The following is a 22,548-nucleotide window of genomic DNA, read 5'->3' as shown; positions in this document are numbered from 1 at the left end:
GCTGGTTAAATTTGTGTCTGACTTGATCCCCATACTTACTTTGGTGTCATGCACACGTGCTCAACAATAATCTCACAAGAGCGAGGCGGCCTTCGATTTTAGAGTTAGGTGCCACAGTAGCTCTCCCCCGACTGCGTGGCCTAGTGCACGATGGAAACAGGATTTGTCAACACCCCCTGCTGCTGCTGCCGCCTGCACTTGTCTGGATACCAGGCAAGGAGCAGCTCTTTTGAACGAGCCTATTATTTAAATTAGCGCTACCTCAAAAATGTTTAGCATAAACAGCCTGCCTGCACATGTAATCTACATAATTTATAGTAATCAAAAAATTATCATCTTTTGAATGAACTATTTTGTCACATTACAATAAAACATATCAAGTCAATGCTTCTAACTGTGTGGTGTGGTGTTTCATAAGCTGTTGTCTGCATATTTTTATGAACAGATAATAATCTGCACATATACCATAGGAGACATTGTTAGTGTGAGAACGTATTTAATTTAGCATGTTTGAAACTGAACAAAGACAGTTTAGTAGTTGTACTCTGTGAAAAATACATTGGTTTCACTTTCATATTCCTTCTTTAATTTCTATTCCAACCTCGTTAATAAAGTAATATGAAACAGGTTGTTTAAATTGTCTGCATGACTCAACACTGTAAGAACACACGGGCAGAGTATTTGAGATGTGCTATCTTGTGGTCCGAGATGGACTCCAACATTTTAGTTTTACCGCAGCAGAATAACGTCACTAACATCTGCATGCCGTCGCGTCATAACTACGTCGTTGGTGAAAGCGGAATCGGATTTACTAAACACCACGGTTGTCTTTTCCTAAAACTCCTCATGAATTCTCCTTCTCATCTTTCCTTGACCCTGTGACATTTTCCACAGAGGTCAGGGAAAAGTGGTTTGGGTTAAACGTTAGGAGGTTATTATTAGACTATTCAACTGCAGCCCTAATGTTGAATGAATTGTATTGTAAACACATTTTACAAATTTAAATGTTGATTAAATTTCTCAGAAAATGTAATTATAAAAGTCTTAACTAAGCCAACATTGAGTGTTATGAGGTATTCTTCTTTTTCTGGAATTATTGCAGTGTCTGTATGTTTTTCACCACGAGTGACTTTTTTTAAACTGCAATAATTATACCTGTGTCCTCGTGTTGTATTGTATTATACTTTATATATTGTTGTTGTCTTTGTGTTGCTCTATGGACCCATGAGTCTGACATCCTCTGAGCGCGTGACGACTAACCCCTCCAGCTGGCCGGTGGGGCGGGGCTCTTGAAGGGTGTATCCAATAAAAAAGAAACCCCCTGTTCCGTTTACCGGTATGAACAAGTTCTACACATGCGGCTGCGAAGCTCTAATTCAAACGGAGACGGTTCTGGAGTTGTAGTTATTTCACATCCAATCGGATAGTCATTAATAGCCTTTGTCGTGGTAGCTTTTTTTTCTACACGCAAGGTATCGTTTTTGAAGGGGCTTCGTTTCCATAGCAGTTTAATTTGTTAATTATCCCGCGCGCGGTATCGTAACTATACGGTCTGTGCGCGCGCTATTCACCTTTCCGGATAGAAAAGCACTATTCTTCACAGGATCGACAACTGAAACGTGTGGTAAGTTTGATAACTTAGTCCTTCCGTGAGAATAAATGTCTCTTTGTGTTTAATTCGCTGGACGTTGTAACGCGTCCCTCCTCTCGATGATGACCGTAAAGCTAATGCTAACGCTAGCCCGGAAAAAGAGATCATTGTTCTTCGTTTTTATCACAAACAGTTTATCATTAGTTGCTAGGTAACGTAGTTATAAGCGTACGTTGAGAACTGGCTAATGTTATCACAGCTGTTAAGTTAAACATCCAACGTTACTTTGATCTAGGATATACTAAGGCTGTTCATTTTGGGTTACCGTTAACACTCGTCACAACTATGTAACGTCAACGTTAGTCTCGAACCAAGGCTCAAAGGGGAGAACCCCAATCTAAATAGTCTTTTACGGCCATTAATGAGGTTAACTGTGCTGTCCATTTGTCCAGCACACACTTCATTACAAAGGGCACAACACACAACGTTGCCTACTAAATACAGGCTTGTGTTCCCTGACATTGAGTCACTTCCGGTAACGTCCCCCCTCCTCCTCTGTTCCTCTCTACAAAAACCCCATCAAACAGGATTGAAACTGCGAATAAAAGGCACAATAGCTATGTAAGCGTACATGGCCTCGCATTAAATGAAAGACTCTGCCGTTAGTCCTGACCGGTCGACCGGTTTCTGTTTTATCCCGTAAAGCGGCGTGAACAGATGGCGCTCGTGTTCAGGGGCTGTGTTCTATGAATGGATGACGACACGTGCACTCGTAGAGACGATTAACGATTGTAAAGTCTACTGTAGATAAGGCACCCCTTATCTCGTTACCGTATTCGTGGCCGGGAGTACTAACAGTTGAACAAAAACAGCAGCACACCATATAAAAGTCTGGCTAAAATAACGTTCGTGTAATATAACCCTCTGTTTCTTCCTGCGACGTTAACCAAAAATGGCTTCCCATTTAGTTTTTACGAAAGACATTTACTAGAGACCCTTGTCCCAGTCCAAGTGTGTTCTAACGTTACTGGCGTTATTTTATTCCGTTTTTAAAGATGGCGATGCCCCTGATCTCCTCGAATGTCCTTAGCGTCGTTGTCTTTTCTGCGTGCTTTTTCGTGACCCTTCTGTGAAGGTTGAATGTGAAGATGCTGTTTGTTAAAGCAGGTCTTTTCTGTCTCTTTTCTTTTCAGGATGCACCCCTGTTCATCTGCAGTTACAGTTGCACAATGACAGTCTATTCAATTAGTTTGATGTCTCAGCACCAAAGGCACAGCAACAAATCTAGGATAATTACTGGATAGCAATAAGCCCACACTTTACTTCTTGTTTTCTGGTCAGTACCAGTTAAACGCATTAAAAAGTTTGCACTGTTAATAAAAGAACACTGTTTAAAACAGGCAGTACTGAAGAAGTTAATTATTTATTTGACCATTTACCTCTTAATTTTATAAGCTGCTGTTTAGAAATTGTATAAATAAATAGCATTATATAAATAGCTATTTTGACAGGCATTCATTACCTTTTAAGATTAGTGAAGCAATTTCTCTATAGCCTCTAATCATGGTTTCAACTACTGCCACTGCAATAATAATGGCCAGCACCGTGGGGCTGGTGACCCACACTGCTCTGACGGAGTACACATGGTTGCTGGTTGTTGGCTTTGTCATCGCCTTTGTCTTAGCCTTTTCTGTGGGTGCCAATGATGTTGCCAACTCATTTGGCACAGCTGTTGGTTCTGGAGTGGTTACTTTGCGACAGGCATGCATTCTGGCCACCGTGTTTGAGACTCTGGGCTCCGTGCTCCTCGGGGCCAAAGTGAGTGAAACTATCCGCAAGGGTATCATCGACGTGGGCATGTACAATGGCTCCGAGCATGTGTTGATGGCTGGATCAATCAGTGCCATGTTTGGTGAGTATCTACAACATGTTGTTTAAAAATACGGTCATTGAACCCTGTAAACAAGATGTGGGGAATGGGGCTGTAACTAGAATAACTTTGCTTCGACAATTCTGTCAATTGTCAAAATGCTTTTCCATGTGGAAAAGCTGAAATGAGGTCAACATGTCCGCCTAATGTGATAATTTTATTTCTTCTCATTAGGTTCTGCTGTGTGGCAGCTGGCCGCCTCCTTCCTTAAGCTCCCCATCTCTGGAACTCACTGCATTGTTGGTGCAACTATAGGCTTCTCGCTGGTTGCCAAAGGCCAGCAGGGAGTCAAGTGGTTTGAACTCCTCCGTATCGGTAAGTCAGGCACTCCTAATCAACTGGCCTAGAAATGTCCTCAGTGATTTGCTTAAGTACATCATAGACTATATTAACGTAATGACAGGGTGTGATAATTCCTCTACCAGTATTGTGTCTATGTTGAGGACCTTCAATACTGAGTCAAATATTTGGAGCTAAATTCACAACACCTAAAATGCAACTTTATTTAAAAAACTAAACTTTAATCATAAGCATTTGATATATAAACCAAGAGGGATTCCAGTAGTCTCTAATGGACTATCCACGTGAGGTAGAAAGGATACGGTGACTATACTGAATTTGCAAGTTGTTACATTAGATTGTAGATTTCATGTCTTGTGCCGCTGTGGAAACCTGACTTCCCAATTAAACAACAAACAGAAATAATACATTTTCAATGTCATTCAGTTATGGAAAGGCTTTGAAATGATTGTACTGAGGGCACAACGAGAACATTTATTGTTTGTCAGACAAAGTATAAAACAATCCACCATGCCAGTCCATGGGACAGGTAGCTTTGCTGCCAAAATAATAATCATCTGACATAAAAGCTGAGATGACATTTCCAGGAATTATAGGGAGTAAAAGGATATGTAGTTTAAAACAGAATAATGTTCTGTCAAAAATGACATTCCCACTAAATTGAAAGGCTCATATTTTCTTTAATTTGCAGTTGCTTCCTGGTTCCTGAGTCCCCTTCTGTCAGGAATAATGTCTGCCTTTGTTTTCTACTTTGTGCGCATGTTCATCTTACACAAGGTAAGCTTTCATCAAATCGTGATGGTATGCGTTTTTGTAAGCGAGACGAGAACCTTCCGGGGTGATACGTTTTAGGTCTGTTTCAACACTGCACTCGTCCACTGCCAGATGAATTAGAGGAAATGTTTGTCACATGGTGAAAATCAAGCTACTGTCCTCTGAATCTGTTCCTTATCCACATCATAGACCTGGAATCCAATTACTGTAACCTGACAGCTGAATGGGACACTTCCCTTCATACAGTGGACTTTGTTTTTTGACTCTGTGATGTGTTTTGTCCCTGTAGAAAGACCCTGTCCCTAATGGACTGAGGGCGCTGCCTGTCTTCTATGCTGTGACTATGGGAATCAACGTGTTCTCCATCATGTACAGTGGCGCTCCGAGTGAGTATCATTGTTTCAGTCATTTTGCTTTGCATGCCTGCCCACAGCCTAAAATAAACTGCTCCCTCAGAGAGCTGGATGCCCACACATATTCCAGACTGAACCAGACTGTTTACCATTTTTACAGGAGCTGTGTTTATTTTAACATGTTTTTTTGGGACTCTCATTTGTGGTTCTATGTGGGTCATAGCTGGAATGAAGTTTTAGAGCCGTGCACAACAGGGAGTTGGAAATAAGATTTCACTTAACTTGACGTCACTGTCTGCTGTTCAGACATGGAGGAAAGAGAAGTAAAAAGGATGTTGAAATGGTCATAGTTGTCCACTGCCAGTAGTTGTATTGCTGCTCTAAATTAGTATAGTAATTAATGATCTAAATACTTGTAAAATCTTCATCTTCCAGAATCTCCATTAAATGAGCAACTTTTGCTCCTTTTTGTTTTCTTCTCTCTCTAGGGCCTAACAGTTCAAGATGTTAGCTGGACTAGGCCATTAAATGGCACTACAGGCCAGAGTTTGACCAGATATTGGCTGGTGTGTGCATACACATCAGCAGCACACTCACAGGAAGGAGAGCACTTGCAGTTCCAGCATAGTCCTTAACCCTGCTTAGTCAGGCGCATTCTGTATAGTTGTGTGAAGTCCCTCACACCTCAACACACTGTACACGACGAGACCCTGTACTTTGGTACCTCACATAAAAAAGGTGCGAAATTGCATTAAATTTCAGACATCATAACAAACCCAATGTGTCCTCTGCAAATTCTCCACAAACACACACAGCTTATTGTCAAAGCCCCGGGAGACCACAATGGAGCCAGTTTAACATTGGGTTAATAATCATACCCGGATTGGCAATTTAAAATAAGACGAGGCATTAATCCATCATTATTAGATTTCTTTGTATTATTATTATCCAAAGCTGGACTTCCCATTTTTATTTCAGGGCAAGTTCTAGATGTGTACCACATTGGCACACTACACAACAAAGAGTCATAATTACTGATACAGGAACTCTAATTGAGCAGTGATATCTGCACCTAACTGTTTACAGTACGTTTCGTTCCCTATCTGGATCTTATCACAGCGATGTGATTGGACACCGGGCACCCCACAGCACATTCCATCACTTAATACACCAGTGCCAGAGACCTCAAGTCAGCACGTGCATGCAATTTGGGCCAAAGAATCTGATGGTCAGCTGCCAAGGCTTTACAAATGAGGCCTCATGCGACTTGGGTTCTTCACACCTTATATATCTCAGGAGCTGTCACTCCACTGCAACCCCAGTCATTGAAAAATTAAAATCTAACATATTTTGGGGGTTAATTTAAATGGAGTTTAATTCGTACTCCCTTAAACTGTTCCATTAAATAATTGTCACATGGATATATGATGGTGCTTTCTGTGTCTGTATGAAATCCCTTTAAGTTCCATTAGGCATCTCAGACATATGAGTAACCGTTTCCTACATCAGCTGATTTTGCCCTGAATACTGTCCATGTCACATTTCATAGACTATATCTAAATCGTTCCCTTTGCAAACCAGTGTAGGTTTCAACATGCTGGGTGTCATAGTGACAGTACATTTGGTCTCGCTCTCCCCCCTCAATTGATGAACTTCAATGTGTTTAGCTGGATACAGATTTTCTGCCTGGGTTACCATCTGAAAAACAAACACCCAGTAGCGTTGGTTGCTCTGGGGACACCAAGCAATTGGCAACATAAAACCGATGCACATGTTTTAGTACACATAACTTATTTTAACCGTCTGGCTGCCTTCAGAGGCTGCTATTGTCATGGATAGATACTTATTGTCAGGAGTGAACGTTGTGCTAACAGATTCCTTCATTCCTTATACTTAATGCAGCTGTCACTTAGTCATAATATTCTTGCTAAGTGCTACCCTTAGTTTGAGATAAAAGTGAGGACAAATGACCAAAGCTTCCTTGCCAAATGAGTCATAAACTGCCACTTTAAGCAATTGTTATTTAGCTTGGTGGTGAGATGCACATGCAGTAATGGAAAACAAACCATGTTGTTGTGTGAAGTAGACCATGGGATACAGAGGTTCAAGGGAGGGGTTTGGAACGCAGCCGTGGTTGAAGTAAATTTCCCGTTCAGTCCCATTCATCCCACTGCATGGCTGTGGTATAAGCTCACCCTTTTGTGTGGGAGTGTTTATCAGACCGCTAGACCTAGGCTTGCTTTGAAATCCTTTCTTTTATATTTTGTAAGAAGTTTCCTACCAACAGATACTGTGACAAAGACTATTCATGTGAATTGCATCAGGCCCCTTTGTCAGTTGCAGAGTTGTTTTTTTACCCTTATTTTGTAGAATTCCTGTTTGTGTCACACTCGCAGCACAGTCCTGTCGCACTGTATCCCACCTGTTACTGGATGTCCCACCACATGTGAGCCAATGCACCCCAGTCAAAGACAGAAGTCACAGCTGTTGCATAGCTGCCACCCTTCTCTTCCTCTTTTGCCGCTCCAGTCCTGCCGGGAGTTAGCTTCCATTGCGTAACTAAGTAAACATCAGTTGGGTGCTCTGCAGTCTCATGCTGCAGCGTGACTCAGTTGAAAGAGTGCACCGTCGACTCAAATTAACACACCGACTGAGACTAATCACTTCGTATTGGCTCTGTTTTTCTATTGTTAATCTTAAATGCAATCCCAAGCTCGTGGAGGTGTTTTTTTTTCTTCTATTTTTTTTTTTATGCCCGGCCAAGGTCGCCTCATCTGAATTAAAATTTTTCAAGAGGAATTCTCAGCAGCTCTTGTTTTTGTTTTTCTCCGAACCACACTGCTGACTTGCATCCTCTTTGTATGACAAAGACCGCTGCTTCCCTAGGGAAATGTAAATAGTTGCTTTTTGCTGGCATGTGCTGTATTATATGTACCTCTGCTGCACCAGCTTTGCTGCAGTCTTGGCAAGAGGGAGTCTTTATTGCTACAGCAAATGACTTCAGGGAGGACCCCCGCCCCCTTTCTTTCCCCCTTTTTCTCCTTAATTTAGTCTCCTTTTAAGGAACCAATTGTCATGTGCAGTGTGCCCGCAGGGCATTTTGGGGTCGTGGTGACATTTTTTGCTCTTTCACCTTTTTAGGTGTTACAGAACTGTTCACATCTAGGGGTGCATATGCTTTCCATATTTAACTAGGATGTAGCAATGCAGTCATGCTCTTACTAACCAGCGCCCAGATGTTATTGAAGTCATTGCTATTCCCCTGTAGTGAATTTTTATTCGTTGGTGCCGTCTACATTTTATATAATAACACATGTTCCTCCTAAACTGACTGTTGACTTACTCAAATAGTATCCTGCCTTATGTTTGCTATTTCTGTCAACTTTTTGTATTGTCCACCAAGAAAGGTTGCACTTGCTGCCTTGTATGTTAAATATGCCTTTTCTCTCTTCTCTTTTGTGTGCGTCTGATTTTGTCTGTGGCACCTGGCGGTTCTTCAGTGCTTGGATTTGACAAGATCCCCTGGTGGGGCACCCTGCTCATCTCATTGGGCTTATCTGTGGTGACAGCCATTGTGGTCTGGTTCATTGTCTGCCCTCAGCTCAAGAAGAAGATTGAACGTAAGTCACATTCATGTTTTTCATTTCTGGTTACCTGCTGATTCAGTTTTCAAATCCCTGTCACTAGTTTCGGCTGACAACTGAAATTATGGTTTTCCTCACTGCCTTTGGACTCAGGATTTAGCCTTGTACTTTGTCATAATGGAGTTGCCTTTAATGAAAATCTTCTGAAATTGTCACTGTTTTTTGTTCTATAATCCTAGATTAAAGTAAAACCCATCTGCATTAACACACCAATTGTGTGGTTTTAGTGTTCATGGGGGACACCATTCATTTTCACTTTCATGGATGTTTTGTATTTATTGTTAACAATACAATGCTTTTATAGCCGGTCAAGTCTTGCCTTCTTTGTTACTGCATTAACCATCTATTGGGGCAGAATATGTTTTTTGTATTATCTCTAGGGTGTAGGCCCTAAAAATGTTGTTCCCATTAATACCACTTACAAAGCGTGCATAAATTCCAAATTTTTTTTTTTATAAGCGTTTTAAAAATATTACTACAATTAATAGTCACACAGACCAGTAACAGATAAATGGCCGCCTTTACTGACTAAGCACTATTTGCCTCCATCCTGTAGGCTAGCAGCCTAATTGGGTCGTTGTGATCCACTAATTGGTCTTTATCTCCTTGACTAAAATAAGCCTGGGTTGACTTGCCGTGGCGTTTGCACTGCATGTGTGGGTAGAAGGCTAATGTTGCGTTCACACCAAAAGTGTTGTGAATTTTTTGCGTGAGTAGAATACATGCTAAGTTGATGCACAGACGCAAATGGTTTTGAAAAAGAAAATTTTCAAGTGAACGGCACGTTGTGAAAAATTTGCGTGACGCAGAGTTGCGAAAGTCAATCAGCGTTCACAGCAGGACAGCATCACTGCGCTGGAAACGGCAGTCATTCAGACGCAGGTTGGAGCTGTGTGTGCCTACGGACACTACTATGACCCCAGACACGATGGTGTTTGAAGCTTTACAAAACGCAGCATGAGGGCGACTGAAGGATTCATGTACAACCTTGACCAGTTTGGATGATGCAATGTGGCCAACTGGTCAGGATACTCCGAGGATTACTGCATAGAAAATATTGCCATTGAGTATCTGATTCATTTTAAACCCACAAACAAACGTTACCTGAGCCTCAAGCTGTGCTGAGTCTCATCGTCTTTCATAAGTCAAGCTGCTGGCGGTAGTATAAATATGTTCCTTGTAAGGTCATAATCCATTTATTGGATCTTGTGAATGCAGGTAACGTTGCATTTATAGGACAAAGGTTGTTTTTTGACTCTCGTTGTGTAATTCTTGTGACTCCCTACAGCTTGGGTTTAGAGGAAACATGTGCCATAGTGTTTCTTTGCTGTACACTGTGTATATTTGGCAATGACCCAATCAATATATCACTCCAACTCCTCCCCTACTAGGAGATCTCAAGTCTTCCAGCCCATCAGAGAGCCCCCTGATGGAGAAGAGGGAGCTGAGAGAGGTTCACTGTCCAATCCTGAAACAGACTGGCGTGGAGACATCGACACCACCCACCCCAGCTGTTGATCAAAGCCCCCCTGCACAGTCCCAGGCTGCGCCTGAGGAGCGCAGGGTGGCGTTTGACATTGGAGATTCTGACGATGTTGACAATAATAAGGAACGTAGGGTGGCGTTTGACATTGGAGATTCTGATGACACGGACTACAGCACTGCAAATGGTGGTAAGTAGGCGATAAACAACATGTATATGCAATTAAAAGGCTGTAGCCTAATAGTATGAGATGGTAACACAATTCCTTTGGTGTACTGTGAAAAAATCATAAAATGACACGAGACGTTGATACAACATAATACTTACAATTTTTTTTATTTTATTTTATTTTTTTAACACTTTCTGCAGCCCCAAAGCAGAATCAGTCAAACAGTGAGGTCAACAACCAGCAAAACAATGGCTCCACAAATTCAGAAAGTCAGATCCAGATCAACAATCGGGTTCAGTTCAACAGGCCGGCACAAGTTCCAAGTAACGGGTACAGCCAGTACCACACAGTCCACAAGGACTCCGGCCTCTACAAAGACCTATTGCACAAGCTCCACCTGGCCAAGGTGGGTGACTGCATGGGCGAGGGGGGTGACCGACCTATCCGGCGCAACAACAGCTATACCTCCTACACCATGGCCATCATCGGCATGCACGCAGAGTTCAAGCATAAAGAAGGGGAATACCGTGCCTACGAGGAAAGTGACAAGGGCACAGGGTCAGGGGGTCAGGAAAGGAAGCGTGTGCGTATGGACAGTTACACTAGCTACTGCAACGCTGTGGCAGAGCACACAACTCCTGAAGCTCTGGGAGAGGCTGACGTGACACTAGAAATGGTGAAGGAGGACGCAGGAAGCAGCCAAAGCTCTCTGGATGATGGACATGACGCTGACAAGCCGGAAGTGTCAACTCTCTTCAAATATCTCCAAATTCTCACTGCCTGCTTTGGATCCTTTGCTCATGGAGGAAATGATGTGAGGTATGCAACTTCTTTCCTGAAGGACTTATTTTTTATTACGCTGTCATCAGCCCAATGTCGTGTTATTATCATTCCTGAAGCCAGTGTCAGGACTTGTCATAAGGCTAATGGATGAAATTTTTACTTGTCACGGTTTAAGTCAGGATCTTTGACATTTGTTAAAATAATCAAATTCTTTCCCCTGCAGTAATGCCATCGGGCCGTTGGTAGCTCTGTGGCTGGTTTACACAACCAGCAGTGTGAACTCCAATGAGCCCACACCTCTTTGGCTGCTGCTGTACGGAGGTGTGGGCATCTGCGCTGGACTCTGGGTGTGGGGTCGCAGAGTGATCCAGACTATGGGCAAGGACCTTACTCCCATCACCCCCTCAAGGTATAGACTCCACAGACAGTGCTGAGCAGTTCTCTCCTCATTTATAAACCCACATCCTCTTCAGACTTTAGCCAAGCATGCGCAGAAACAACTACGGGAAAGACATAAGTGTTGTTTTTGATCCCCCGCAGTGGTTTCAGCATCGAACTGGCTTCAGCCGTGACTGTCGTGGTAGCCTCTAACATTGGCCTGCCTGTCTCCACCACCCACTGCAAGGTAAGCTGGCCAAACCCTGTGGTCTGGGAGCTAGACTGAGACACGGGGGAAGAGGTTAGTTAGAATGAGGTAGCCTCCTGTAAACAGGATCCCAGTCTGGAAAACGATCCAAATGTGAAGCAACTTTCTCCTCGGTACAATTTTAAATTCTAGGTGTGCAAACGGGTAATTAGAAGTCACACGTTGAAATAAGAGGATGGGATTGATCTGACATCTGCCATGTTTCTAGGTGGGCTCTGTGGTTGCAGTGGGATGGTTGCGCTCAAAGAAAGCGGTAGACTGGCGTCTCTTCAGAAACATCTTCATGGCATGGTTTGTGACTGTGCCCATCTCTGGCCTGATCAGTGCTGCCATCATGGCCATCTTCATCTATGGCATCCTTTGAGCATTCGGCTGCACCCCAGCCAGGGGAGGAGAAAGAAACCGCTTCAGTGCGCACCAAAAGAAAAGGAGTGAAGTTGGAAGGCCAAAATATATCGCTTACCTCAAGCCAACAACTTTGGAAGAAAAAGGAGGGGAAAAAAATAGAAATATTTGAAAAGGACTTGTGATTATGGGCCTGTGGTTCTTGGCTGCATCATTTTCAACATAGAATTTGCTGTTTGTTCCAATCAGGCCACATTATTTCCAGCAGGAAGCTTGCATTTCCTTGTTCTGACTTGCTTTTTCATATCTCATCATTCTGTAACGAGTTATTCTGAAAAAAATCAACTGATTATTTTGTTTCTTTTCTTCAGTTTTCTTTTTTACTTTGCAATTATGTAAATACAACCATGTTAAGTTTTTAATTTAGTTTTACACATTAGAGAGAAGTGAACAATTGAAGATGCAGTATATGCCTTTTGCACATGTAACTCTCAAGTCATAACACGTGCTGAAAGTGACATAGATGCAAAAGCAGTATTTTTAGCTGAAAAAGTGTGTGTATGTGCGTGTTTTTTCTTTTCTTCCTTAATTCTAAGTAATTAAGTAAATATTGTTTTTCATCTGGCTTGTATAAGCTGTTCCCCCGTCTCTTGTTAAAGAAAAGTGACTACAAACTGACTGTTAATCAGAGAGGTTGATGAGTGTTTTCTAACACTTAAAAACAGGTCTGCAAAGTTTTCTTTATGACAAAATTGTCAAACTAGTTTACCCTGGTAGAAGTACCAATTGTACACACTGGATGATCTCCTGCAGAATGATATGTAAAATGCTGTATTAATAGCATAAAGGGCAGCACACTCTGGCACCCAAGTCCTTGAAGTCGATGGATTACCTGCAATCCAGTTCTTTTATCAGAATGTCACGAGTCTTTACATTCTCGATCGATGCTCAAAAACTTGCCTGATATTATTAGTTACTTGAATTTGAGAAATGTAACGCCAGAATGTTAACCAATGGAAACGCATGCTCTCAAACAAGTCTCCTGTTAAACTTGATTGCATCATCTTTGATGGTTAAGTGCTTAACACCTCCTTCAGTGTTGTTTTTCCCAGTTCACCCTGTATTGGCTACTTCCCAGTAGGTTTCCTTTTTCTGTGAAATTTGCACCCGCCTAGACTTTTTGGGTAGTTCTAACTGCTCTTTTTCTTTTTTCGCGGCCTGGAGGTGAATAAGGTTGTAAAAGAGAACAGGAACCCAAAACTGGAAGTTCTCTATCTGGGTGGTTTGGTGGTGAGCTGATCTGGTCTCTTGTTTGAATACTGGTGGCCATATGTTGCACACCACCAGTGTGTGAGTCATTTGGCTGCAGTACTAAATGCATATCAGAACTATAGCTGCTGTAGTTGCCTTAATTGTTTTAATTTTCCCTTAGGAACCAAAGAAATTGTTTTTTTTGTTTTTTTTATGCACATCCACATACTCTAGTTCACATTTGTGGATTGGAAAAAAATACAATAAAAATGGTAAAATACTGGCGTTTAACTTGTTTTTGTTAATGTATAATAAAAAGCATATTCATACAATCACAAATGCCATATTCAAACACAGGTTCTTGTAAAATAACGGTACGTCATCTCAGTAAATAATTTCCAAAAAGCAGTTCTCGAACACTCTTCAGAAGTTTTGTCACAGTGTACATGTAACAGTGTAACATGAAACAAAAAGACGACGTGTGAATAGTTCCCTTTTTATTAGCAGTAAGCTCAGGCAGCGGGGGATGAGTGAGCGCTGGGATCCTCGTGCTGCCGTGTTTTCTCACTCCAGTACATCTGTGACGCAGGGACAGACAAGAGAGGATTCCTTTACGCTAGCTTTACACCCCGAACACGCCACAATTCAGTAGATTTCCAGGGCTCTGAACAAATGTATGAATCACAGCGAGGTCTTTCAGATATGACTCACTCACTCCTGCGCCGGTACTGTTGAATGGTGACAGCACGAGTGTGTGTGTGTGTGTGTGTGTGTGTGTGTGAGTGTGCGTGGTGTTACTGCTGTAAAGCACAAAGGGAGGCCTGTTCTATCCCCAGAGGATGAGGATTTACTGCTATGGCAGGATGTTTCTCTTTTTAATAAACCAGTACATGTAGGTCTGACTTCTCTAGGATTTTACTTTTCTATAAGAGAAATCCAAAAGATAACTTTTATTACTGCCTCCATTACCTTGGATCATAAGCATTGTATCAATCCTTTTGGCATCTTTTAGGACAGGGACAGTGCATCCTTGGTCCAAAAATAGCCAGAAGCAGACGATGCTATAAATCAAGCGCAGTAACTACCTGGGGACCGGTGCTTCAGAGTGTCCTGGATTCTTGTCCTACATTTACTCACATATGAGGAAGACTGAGTGCACATAAACAACCCCAGCATCTTATTTTTGGAGGTCAAGCAGCCAAACGATCTCTGCGGTGACTTAAATATCGTTCTGGAACATTTGCTCTGACTGTTTTTAAACAAACCGTTTTAACAAGCTGCTGAGTTGTAAATGTGTAATTGCTCTTGAGGCATTTTACAGTTCTGGATTTTGAAGCCAGCTGAGACCGGCTTAGACTGCCTCTGTTGTTGAGTCTGTTCATTGCACAACCTACAATTTAACTTTCACTGTGTTACTCAAAACAGTTCACCACCTCTCGCCTTAGGAGGTACTATGCATCCCGCTTAAAAACTGAATAATCCTAGTAAACAGATAACATTGCATTGAGCATTTAGGGAAAATCATGACTATGAAGCATTTAGGAGTCGCCACCTTGTTCCCACTTTGTTGAATTATGAATGACTTCATCTGCAGAGGAGGGATGAGAAAATGGAGAGTTACAACCAAGAAGTTATCGAGAGGGATTCATCAGCTCTGTGAGTCAGCAGCTTTACTTGATCTTACCCAAAGTGCTCACAGTCTCTGGCACTGCATCATCGTGCTCTAGGGAGACATTCAAAGAAAAATAATAACTGAGGACAGTAAAACACTTATAAATCTGATGTGTGCTTTATAATGTTGTTTATCTCCAAATGTTCTTTCAACATTTTTTGAACAACTAATAATTATGTTAGTTGAAGTGTTGATTTGCATCACTTACCCCGCCTTTGTCTCCCTTACAAAAATAATAAAGACACAAATTGTCAGCGATAGAATGACAGAAGCTGAAATCACATCTTTAATGTGCTTAAATAAACTGCATAGAAAGTCTTAATGTCACAAACTCACCATCTGCTTCCTCAGAGGACTCAGACTGGGACTCTGTCGGGGAGAGATATCATCACGAGGTTGTGATATTTTACAAGTGAGTGTCTTTTGAGATCCTGCAGACATTTCCCAATCTGTCCTTTAACACCATCTACAGGCTGATACTTGAACAGTAAAACCTCTCACCTTCACGAGCTGTTGCGTCAGAGTTACCGCCGCCCTCTGCTGAAGGAGGATTTCACAGTTATATAATGTTGAATCTCAGAAAACCAGCATCTGTTTAAACCAGCAGGATGTGTTTTACACACCTGTGTTGTCGTCCTCCGCTTCAATGTGCTCCTCTACTGTTGGAAACATTTCAACACGTGTCATGAACACACACATATGTGTGTTTAGGTGTTGCATTATATATGTGATCATGACTTACCAGATCCATCTTGAACAGCCTCTGTATGTAAAAAAAAAAAAAAAAATTGAAAGATTGCATTATAGACTGCAGCTGGATTTATTTTGAATGCGATCAAAGCTCATGTAGTTCCTCTTACCGAGGTAGCGGGTTTCCTCATTCCGTTCCTCTGTAACTTCACGTTAGAAGGTAAAAAACAATGTTATACACAATGTACTTAACACAGTGGATGAAAGATATATTTGCTTATGATGTCACCTCATTTTGTGTGAGGGTCATTGCCCTGGACTTTGAACAAACATACCATTCATCTGAGTGGCCTCGTTCTTCTGAGCGGCCTCAAACTCCATCTGATCTGCGGATATGAGATGATGCAAAAACAGGATGCAAAAACACGATGCAAAAACAGGATGCAAAAACACAATGCAAAAACACGATGCAAAAACACAATGCAAAAACACATACAAATACACAATGCAAATACACGATGCAAATACATGACCGAAACAGAATCACAGGCAGTTTGGGCGATGCTACTAATTAAAAGATGCACTGTTACAGATTCAACATAGATTGAATCGAAAAATAAAAGTATCTAACATGGCTTTAGCAAACTGGAGAATTTCTTTGTGTCAATACAAAAGAAATGAAAAAGACTGCCTGCTGACATGTGAATAAACACACAGTCTTGAACATAAAGTACACAAAACACGTATTTTTCACTCGGCAGATTCTCAACTAGACCAATGCACTGTACCTATTTTCAGCAGTTCAACTAGCCCATCTGTGTGAAAAAAACATTTAGATACATTTTGAGACATGCAAGTCTAATCACCTCACATACTTATTAATAACCAATTATTAGTGACAAGAATTCCTCACCGTGCTGAGCAACGACTTCCTCTTTCTCTGCAGATTCCAGAGATGCTGAAAGAGCTTTAAATCATCAGAAGTACATCAGTCAGGCTTGAAATAAATACATAACTGAACAACTTCTGGAGTAAATAAGCATGAATCAGACACAGTTACACACATTATCATAACAAACATTAATAAAAACATGAAAAAAGACTAAATGTTTTCCACAGATCTCGACCTCCCAGTCTCTATGAATGGATAGCTCCCCATTTTTAAAGTGTGGTCATATTCTACATCTTAAAAGTCCAATCACGACAATGTATTCTTCTTACCAGAGTGAAACGCTGCAACAGCGAGGAAAACGCATACTGGCACTAGGAATCTCATCTTGGCTGTTGGTCTGGGTACGGGAAAATTTTGGGTTGTTGTCAGTTTACAGCCTCTTATATCTTCAGTCACATCACATGTTTTGCATGGACAGGCGGCTCTGGTACCATTGTCCCCCCCCCTACCTGAGAGGACAGCTGGGTGGCACATCAGCACACAGACGTATCCTTATTCGGGCCGTCAAAGCCACCCATTGTTGGCTTTTCAGTCACACGGGCCTTTATTTGGGGAGTCACTGTGTCTGTTTGATTTGCATCCGAGCTGAAGACAATGTGTTATTTCCTTTTGGGATTGTAAATGGTGAATTCACCACACATCCTTGGCTTATGATGAATGATGGGTCACAAGCAATTATGCAATGTTTTCACTATTCACCTCAGTTGTTGATCTGTCATGAACAGAAACATTTTACTCCTGAAATATATATAAGAGTTTTGAAGAATAAAATGGTCAGCAATATCACTAATCTCAACTCTATCTATAAAGCAAGTTCATAAAGTGAGCTCTAGTTGAGTGCCTTGAGAAGTGATTCAAACACAATTTGAATAAGTAGATGAGGCTTCGTAGTAAAATGTCAAACAAGAGTGCAACGCAGGTAAGGTTTCATCCTTTTATTGTGATCGTACACACTTGCAAACCATTTTGTTTGGACTGGAAGGTTTCAGTGTTGTTTAGAATCTGATTGAATCTGAAATAAAACCTTTAGATTTTTTATTTAAAGCCTTGTTGTATTTGTGCAGAAGACAGTTTTTCTGTCATTTGCCAAAAGAATTAAGTGTAAAAGTGAAAATGTTTTGTCAATTAAACGGCGCTGTCAATATTTTTGCAACAGTGTGTCTTCATATATACTCACAAATAGAAAACTTCTTTCAAAAATCTATAAAAATACACCTTTCAAAGGGCTTATGAAACAATTAGCAAACTATAATTTATTTCCCAAAGTGGCTGAAAAACATTAAAGTGATTTAAATAAAGTAGTTTTTTTAAGCCGCACGACATTAGACAAGTCACTTTACATGTTACAACAAAACACATAAATGCACCAAACTCTTTTCAGTCTGGTCCTCGTGGCCTGACTCCTGGATTTTCACTCCAATAAAAATGACACATGAAAACCCGAAGGCCAAATTATTAAAAAAATTATAGGGATACTTCTCACTTACTAAAGACGTAAGTCAATTACTCTGATCTTTAAGGCACCATGATAGTTTTAACAATTTGAATTCACACAATTCTTCAGTGTATTTAGACTGTCCTATGAAACACTTAAACATCAGTTCAATTAAATTAGGTATAAAGATGAACTTGTAGGTAGGTAGAGAGACTGAGAAGTCATCGGAAGACACGTCATCAACAAAAGGATTTCTTGGTTAACGTGACACCAACAAGCTGATTAGTTAGATGTAACCTGTAGCTTGTTCATAACAGCATCTGAGCACATAAAACAACCCACGTAGACAGAGGAACACTTAAAAGTATGTGTCTACCCTGGAGTGCAGCGTGGTTCACAGTGTTTACAAGAGTCAGTACAGTAGTGTTGAACAGTCTTTAAGTGGGATTTTCTATTGTGGCGACTGTTATAATTAATGGATCGTTGCAATTTATGTCTTAGTTTTGGTCCTATTTGCATAATACAATTTTACTAAATAGCTGAGATCTGGAAAAGCAGAGTCAATGCTAAAATAGAAGTGAGGCCGTAAACAAACACTTATGTCAGCAAGACCTACTTGGAAGTGAAGACAGTGACATCTGTTGACAAAGAATTACTGGTTCAACTTTAAAACGCCATATTTGAAGTGGTTTTGTTAGCATAGGCAGTTTTACTGTGCATGAAGGGAATATTTATGGCTTCACCTCCAAATACAGCAGTTTAGAGAATCTAATTAAATTGTTGACTTGTGTACAACATGTTGATGCTTTCCTGCTGACGTGTGTTTTTTTTGCCCCGTCGGACTTCATTGTAGCAACGTTCCTGTTTTACCTTCTGAGTAAACAATGGAGATGATGGCCGCCACAACAACAATAAGATCAACGTTGTACTACATTGTGTTGAGTTTAAGGTAGTAAGAGCACCTCAGATACCTGAATAGGAGTTTGGAGTTGGCCTGGCTGGAGAGTTGTTATAGTGCACCAGGTTTGTCCAGGAGTATCTGTGTGGCTTAATGTTGTGCTTTAGTGATTGTATTGCCTTTAGTTTTCTATCATCAAAGTTCCCCTCTTAGTCGGGTATGCAGGTCTTCCTGGTCGATGTTGTCGACCTGTCGGTGCCACCGGTGGTGTGCCAGCAGGGCCACGTTCCTGGCAGAGAGAGCGCTCATCTCCATGGCACTAGCCGCCCACTCAATAGCGTTGAGGTAGTACAGGCGGTTGTGCAGGATGAAGGGAGGTGTCTTGCGTTGCGGCGGGCGGTAAGAAGGATAAGCCAGCCATCGAGTCTCAGATACTGAATCCCAGGAGAGGAACACATCCTTTAACTGCTCTTGGGACAGCGGCTGTGTGGAGAAGATCTTCCAGACTTTGGTCTGGCTGGCAGGGGGTCGCTTGTAACCCTGAGGGATGTGCACAGGGTCAACAGAGCTCAGGCTGTGGATGATGGAGTAGTTTGAGTCTGTGGTGATGATGTCAGACACGGTAAACTCCGAGGCTGGCTCTGTGGTCCCCAAGTAGGACGTGTTCAGCATGCCGTGGACCAGAGTGGAGACAGTCTGGTGGTAACGTCCGGGATAGTGAGATGGGATTGGGGGAGAGAAGCCTGAGAAGGTGATGTCAGACTTTCCCTGGTGAAGCGGTGTTGCTATTACCACTATGTCATACAGAGAGTGTGCTGAACCTGATTCTCCAACATAATTAACCTCATAGAAACTGGTTGTGGTACCTAAAAATGGGAGATGGAGGGCCGTTCAGATGAAATATATGGCAATAAAAAAAGTGTAAACATTCACATGAGAAATCCATCAGTGGGAGAAAATGGCTAGTTCTGTACCAAATAAAGGAATGAAAAATGTACCTGCTTTGGATGGTCGGACTTTGACTGAAATGGAGGTCACTCTGGCAGAGATGAGCTCACTTTTGCTGTGGTACAGAAGCCCTGTGCACACTCTTTTATTGCCTCCGTCTACTGCCCACAAGCCTGGAGCCGCTCCTGCTAACGACACTGCCCCTTGAAGACAAGACACAGTAAATGTTACCTCTAATTTTACAGCTTTTTCAACAAAAACCTTCATGTTATGGACCAATTTAAACTCTTACAAACATACCCACAAAACCATTGATGCGGACACTTTGGCCGTAGTTGACACGAGTGATGGGTGCGACCATATTGTTGAGAAAGACTTGTGAAAATCCTTGGCCCATCATGGTTTCCTCCAGAGTCTGATTCAGCAGATTGAGAAAACTATCGCCGCCCATGGCATGAAGGAGCCGATCCACACTGGAGAATGAGTAACCATACTGCTGATACTGGTAGATCCTGTGAAAGAAAAGGTTTCATGTGATTCATCTACGTTGATAATCCTGGAGGGTATGCTCAAAGAACGGTATTTAAGAGCCATGATAACCACTTTTCCTCCTCACCTCATGAATTTGTCCATAACACTCTCCACCCACATATGCATTCTGAGAAAGCTGAACCCAAATTGCCAGAGTATGCGCAAGAAATTGACAATAAACCAGTCACTCTCTTCAAACGTGAGCTCCTTTCCATCAAAGATTGCCATTTTAGAGGGGACATCTTTCCTCTGAGGAATACCTAAAAAAAAAAATAATCATATAGTAAGTTACTCCCAAAGTTCCATATTTACTAGACCAATAATGGTTACAGTGTTTAATTACTATTTAGTTTAGGTATTGTGAACCTTGCATGGTCTCCCTCGTTGTCACATTCCCTGAGTCAGTTTGTGAAAAATGGAGGCTTGTTCGGGATGACAACCTGTTTGGTATAGTTAAATCTAGCCTTACTAGGACAAAGGAGGCTGGATGACCAATATGTTGGTCCTATTTTGAGGTTAAGACCCTTTTGGTAGTACAGATTAAACTGCCTTGGGCAGTGGGTTTTCTGACTTTAATTTTGGAGAGTTTCAAGCAAGGTTTTAGCTACTTTAAATACTTTGGTTATTCTGTTTTGTTGACAATACGTTACCTAATTTTTCAATGAAGTGCTTCATGTGTAGGTTCAGAGGATGGATCACTGAGCCTCCAGTCTCATACTCATATTCTCCAATCTTCACTGTTGCAAGTCGTCCACCAACGGCTCCTGGTTCAAACACATCGATCTTCACTGCGGCTCCAAATTCCTCCCTCAGGTAAAATGCTGTGGATGCGCCTCCAATGCCTGCTCCGACCACAGCTTCACAGCAGAAATAAAAACAGTTGAAACAAATTTGTAATATTTTGTAATGATTAATACAAATAAAACTAGTCTGACTACTCTTGTCTTTTTTATATTTACCTTGTTTTTTGTATATTGTGTATGTATATAAGTACGAAGAGCTACATGAAACCGGGGTCAAATTCAATGTATGTGTGAACACACATGGCCAATAAAGCCGATTCTGAAATAAAAAATGCTGTAGCTCCATATGCACATTTATAGAATGAACGTTCTCCAGTTTCATTGTATTATTAAGTTATTGTTACTTTGCAACTGTATTCTGGATGAGATCATAGTGATGTTTCTCCCACATAAATATATTATGAGGAGGTATTTATATACAGGAGGATTGTTTTGTATTTATGTGCTCCCTGGGTGAGACTCACCTATCCTTTTAGGCTGCTCTTGCAGCCCTGGGGCCGAGGCTAGACTTCTTCTCCCAGTGTGCCAAAGCCCCAGAAACAGCAGGGCTCTCAGGGGCAGAGATCGTGGATTCATGGTGTGCGTCTAGTTCTCTACTGCACGATGCAGCATCTGTACAGGAGGCACAAACATGGTCAGTTCCGTGTAGACTCTTTAGATACAGTCCGAGTTCCGGTAATAACTTTATCAGTCTTGGTCAAAGGTTACTCCCACAGGAGTTCCGACTCACACAAAGAAAAACAAAGGAAATAGTAACTTATTATAGAGTTTAAGTCATGCATGTCAGTCAAACACTTAAACAACTTTATAAAGAGAGATAGTCGCACGTGCAGGACTCACTATGTCAAAAATACAGTTGTTGATCGAGGAGTAGACTTCACAGCGTTATCTTCGTTAAACTGTAAAATAAATTCAACGTCTGGTTGAACTCTTACCACTTTAACAGGAAACTGAACTGGCAACTTAAGCTAACAAAGACTAGAAGTAACAACAACTAACCAAACTTGTTTAACGTTTGCATCATGTCGGAGCGCCGTGCGTCTCTTAATACTGAGACACACTTCCGGGCACGCTTACGTTGGAGTTTCACAATAAAAGCTGTAAATTCTGAATTTGAGAAAGAAAAACTGAACAACTGTCGAAGGTTTAAACGATGACGATTGATTTGAGTCTCATCGACGATATATAATTAACCTTTCTATTTACATTTATTTTAAACACTTATTCAAAGTATATGTAAATCGACTATAAACAGTAGAAGCATAATTACGATCGAGTTAGGAGCTAGGATAACGTACTTCTGAAAAATGTCTTGTGGAGGTTTAAAGGAACTGAGCGGGAGTTGTCATA

The 22,548-nt window shown here is 41.4% G+C and overlaps 3 protein-coding genes across 6 annotated transcripts; 1 reads left to right on the top strand and 2 right to left on the bottom strand.

Moving 5' to 3' along the window:
• Positions 1–1,355: 1,355 nt before the first annotated feature.
• Positions 1,356–13,549, top strand: slc20a1b (solute carrier family 20 member 1b). The gene is made up of 11 exons (XM_068573471.1): positions 1,356–1,624; positions 2,785–3,503; positions 3,696–3,836; positions 4,513–4,598; positions 4,885–4,981; positions 8,449–8,568; positions 9,984–10,265; positions 10,445–11,063; positions 11,251–11,436; positions 11,568–11,652; positions 11,882–13,549. The coding sequence occupies exons 2-11, from the start codon at positions 3,155–3,157 to the stop codon at positions 12,035–12,037; spliced, it is 2,121 nt and encodes a 706-aa protein (XP_068429572.1). The 5' UTR covers positions 1,356–1,624; positions 2,785–3,154; the 3' UTR covers positions 12,038–13,549.
• A 200-nt stretch (positions 13,550–13,749) lies between these two features.
• Positions 13,750–16,959, bottom strand: si:dkey-200l5.4 (uncharacterized protein LOC795026 homolog). Of its 4 annotated transcripts, XM_068573472.1 has the most exons (13): positions 16,853–16,959; positions 16,545–16,598; positions 16,420–16,446; positions 15,967–16,017; positions 15,802–15,837; positions 15,684–15,704; positions 15,565–15,600; positions 15,443–15,481; positions 15,278–15,310; positions 15,150–15,164; positions 14,954–14,992; positions 14,822–14,857; positions 13,750–13,847 (listed from the first exon to the last, which is right to left on the bottom strand). In XM_068573472.1, the coding sequence occupies exons 1-13, from the start codon at positions 16,905–16,907 to the stop codon at positions 13,834–13,836; spliced, it is 456 nt and encodes a 151-aa protein (XP_068429573.1). In that variant the 5' UTR covers positions 16,908–16,959; the 3' UTR covers positions 13,750–13,833. The 4 variants fall into 4 exon arrangements, with proteins under 4 accessions (XP_068429573.1, XP_068429574.1, XP_068429575.1 ...); XM_068573473.1 differs by having other exon boundaries at positions 13,750–14,857; positions 15,443–15,478; XM_068573474.1 differs by having other exon boundaries at positions 13,750–14,857; positions 15,565–15,597.
• A 562-nt stretch (positions 16,960–17,521) lies between these two features.
• On the bottom strand, positions 17,522–22,210 carry pcyox1 (prenylcysteine oxidase 1). The gene is made up of 7 exons (XM_068573759.1): positions 22,039–22,210; positions 21,663–21,810; positions 21,046–21,252; positions 20,481–20,655; positions 20,165–20,376; positions 19,915–20,067; positions 17,522–19,782 (listed from the first exon to the last, which is right to left on the bottom strand). Exons 2-7 carry the CDS (start codon positions 21,772–21,774, stop codon positions 19,112–19,114), a joined length of 1,530 nt encoding a protein of 509 aa, XP_068429860.1. The 5' UTR covers positions 21,775–21,810; positions 22,039–22,210; the 3' UTR covers positions 17,522–19,111.
• Positions 22,211–22,548: the final 338 nt, after the last annotated feature.

The sequence above is a fragment of the Clinocottus analis genome, unplaced genomic scaffold (assembly GCF_023055335.1).
Source record: "Clinocottus analis isolate CAN_PGR_092001 unplaced genomic scaffold, fCliAna1.0.p SCAF_13, whole genome shotgun sequence".
Classification (NCBI taxonomy): domain Eukaryota; kingdom Metazoa; phylum Chordata; class Actinopteri; order Perciformes; family Cottidae; genus Clinocottus; species Clinocottus analis.
The sequence above is the reverse complement of the archived record's forward strand: the minus strand, read 5'-3'. Positions and strand labels throughout refer to the sequence as shown.

Excerpts from the sequence above, each read along its gene's own strand:
- slc20a1b (XM_068573471.1), top strand. The coding sequence starts at position 3,155 with ATGGTTTCAACTACTGCCACTGCAATAATAATGGCCAGCACCGTGGGG. Across the intron at positions 3,837-4,512 it reads GTTTGAACTCCTCCGTATCG|TTGCTTCCTGGTTCCTGAGT; the intron begins GTAAGTCAGGCA and ends TTTAATTTGCAG. Across the intron at positions 11,064-11,250 it reads CATGGAGGAAATGATGTGAG|TAATGCCATCGGGCCGTTGG; the intron begins GTATGCAACTTC and ends TTTCCCCTGCAG.
- pcyox1 (XM_068573759.1), bottom strand. The coding sequence starts at position 21,774 with ATGAATCCACGATCTCTGCCCCTGAGAGCCCTGCTGTTTCTGGGGCTT. Across the intron at positions 20,656-21,045 it reads GCACTTCATTGAAAAATTAG|GTATTCCTCAGAGGAAAGAT; the intron begins GTAACGTATTGT and ends TTTTTTTTTTAG. Across the intron at positions 19,783-19,914 it reads AGTCCGACCATCCAAAGCAG|GTACCACAACCAGTTTCTAT; the intron begins GTACATTTTTCA and ends TCCCATTTTTAG.
- si:dkey-200l5.4 (XM_068573472.1), bottom strand. The coding sequence starts at position 16,907 with ATGAGATTCCTAGTGCCAGTATGCGTTTTCCTCGCTGTTGCAGCGTTT. Across the intron at positions 16,447-16,544 it reads GGAAGTCGTTGCTCAGCACG|ATGGGCTAGTTGAACTGCTG; the intron begins GTGAGGAATTCT and ends TTTTTCACACAG. Across the intron at positions 16,018-16,419 it reads AGTTGAACTGCTGAAAATAG|ATCAGATGGAGTTTGAGGCC; the intron begins GTACAGTGCATT and ends TCATATCCGCAG.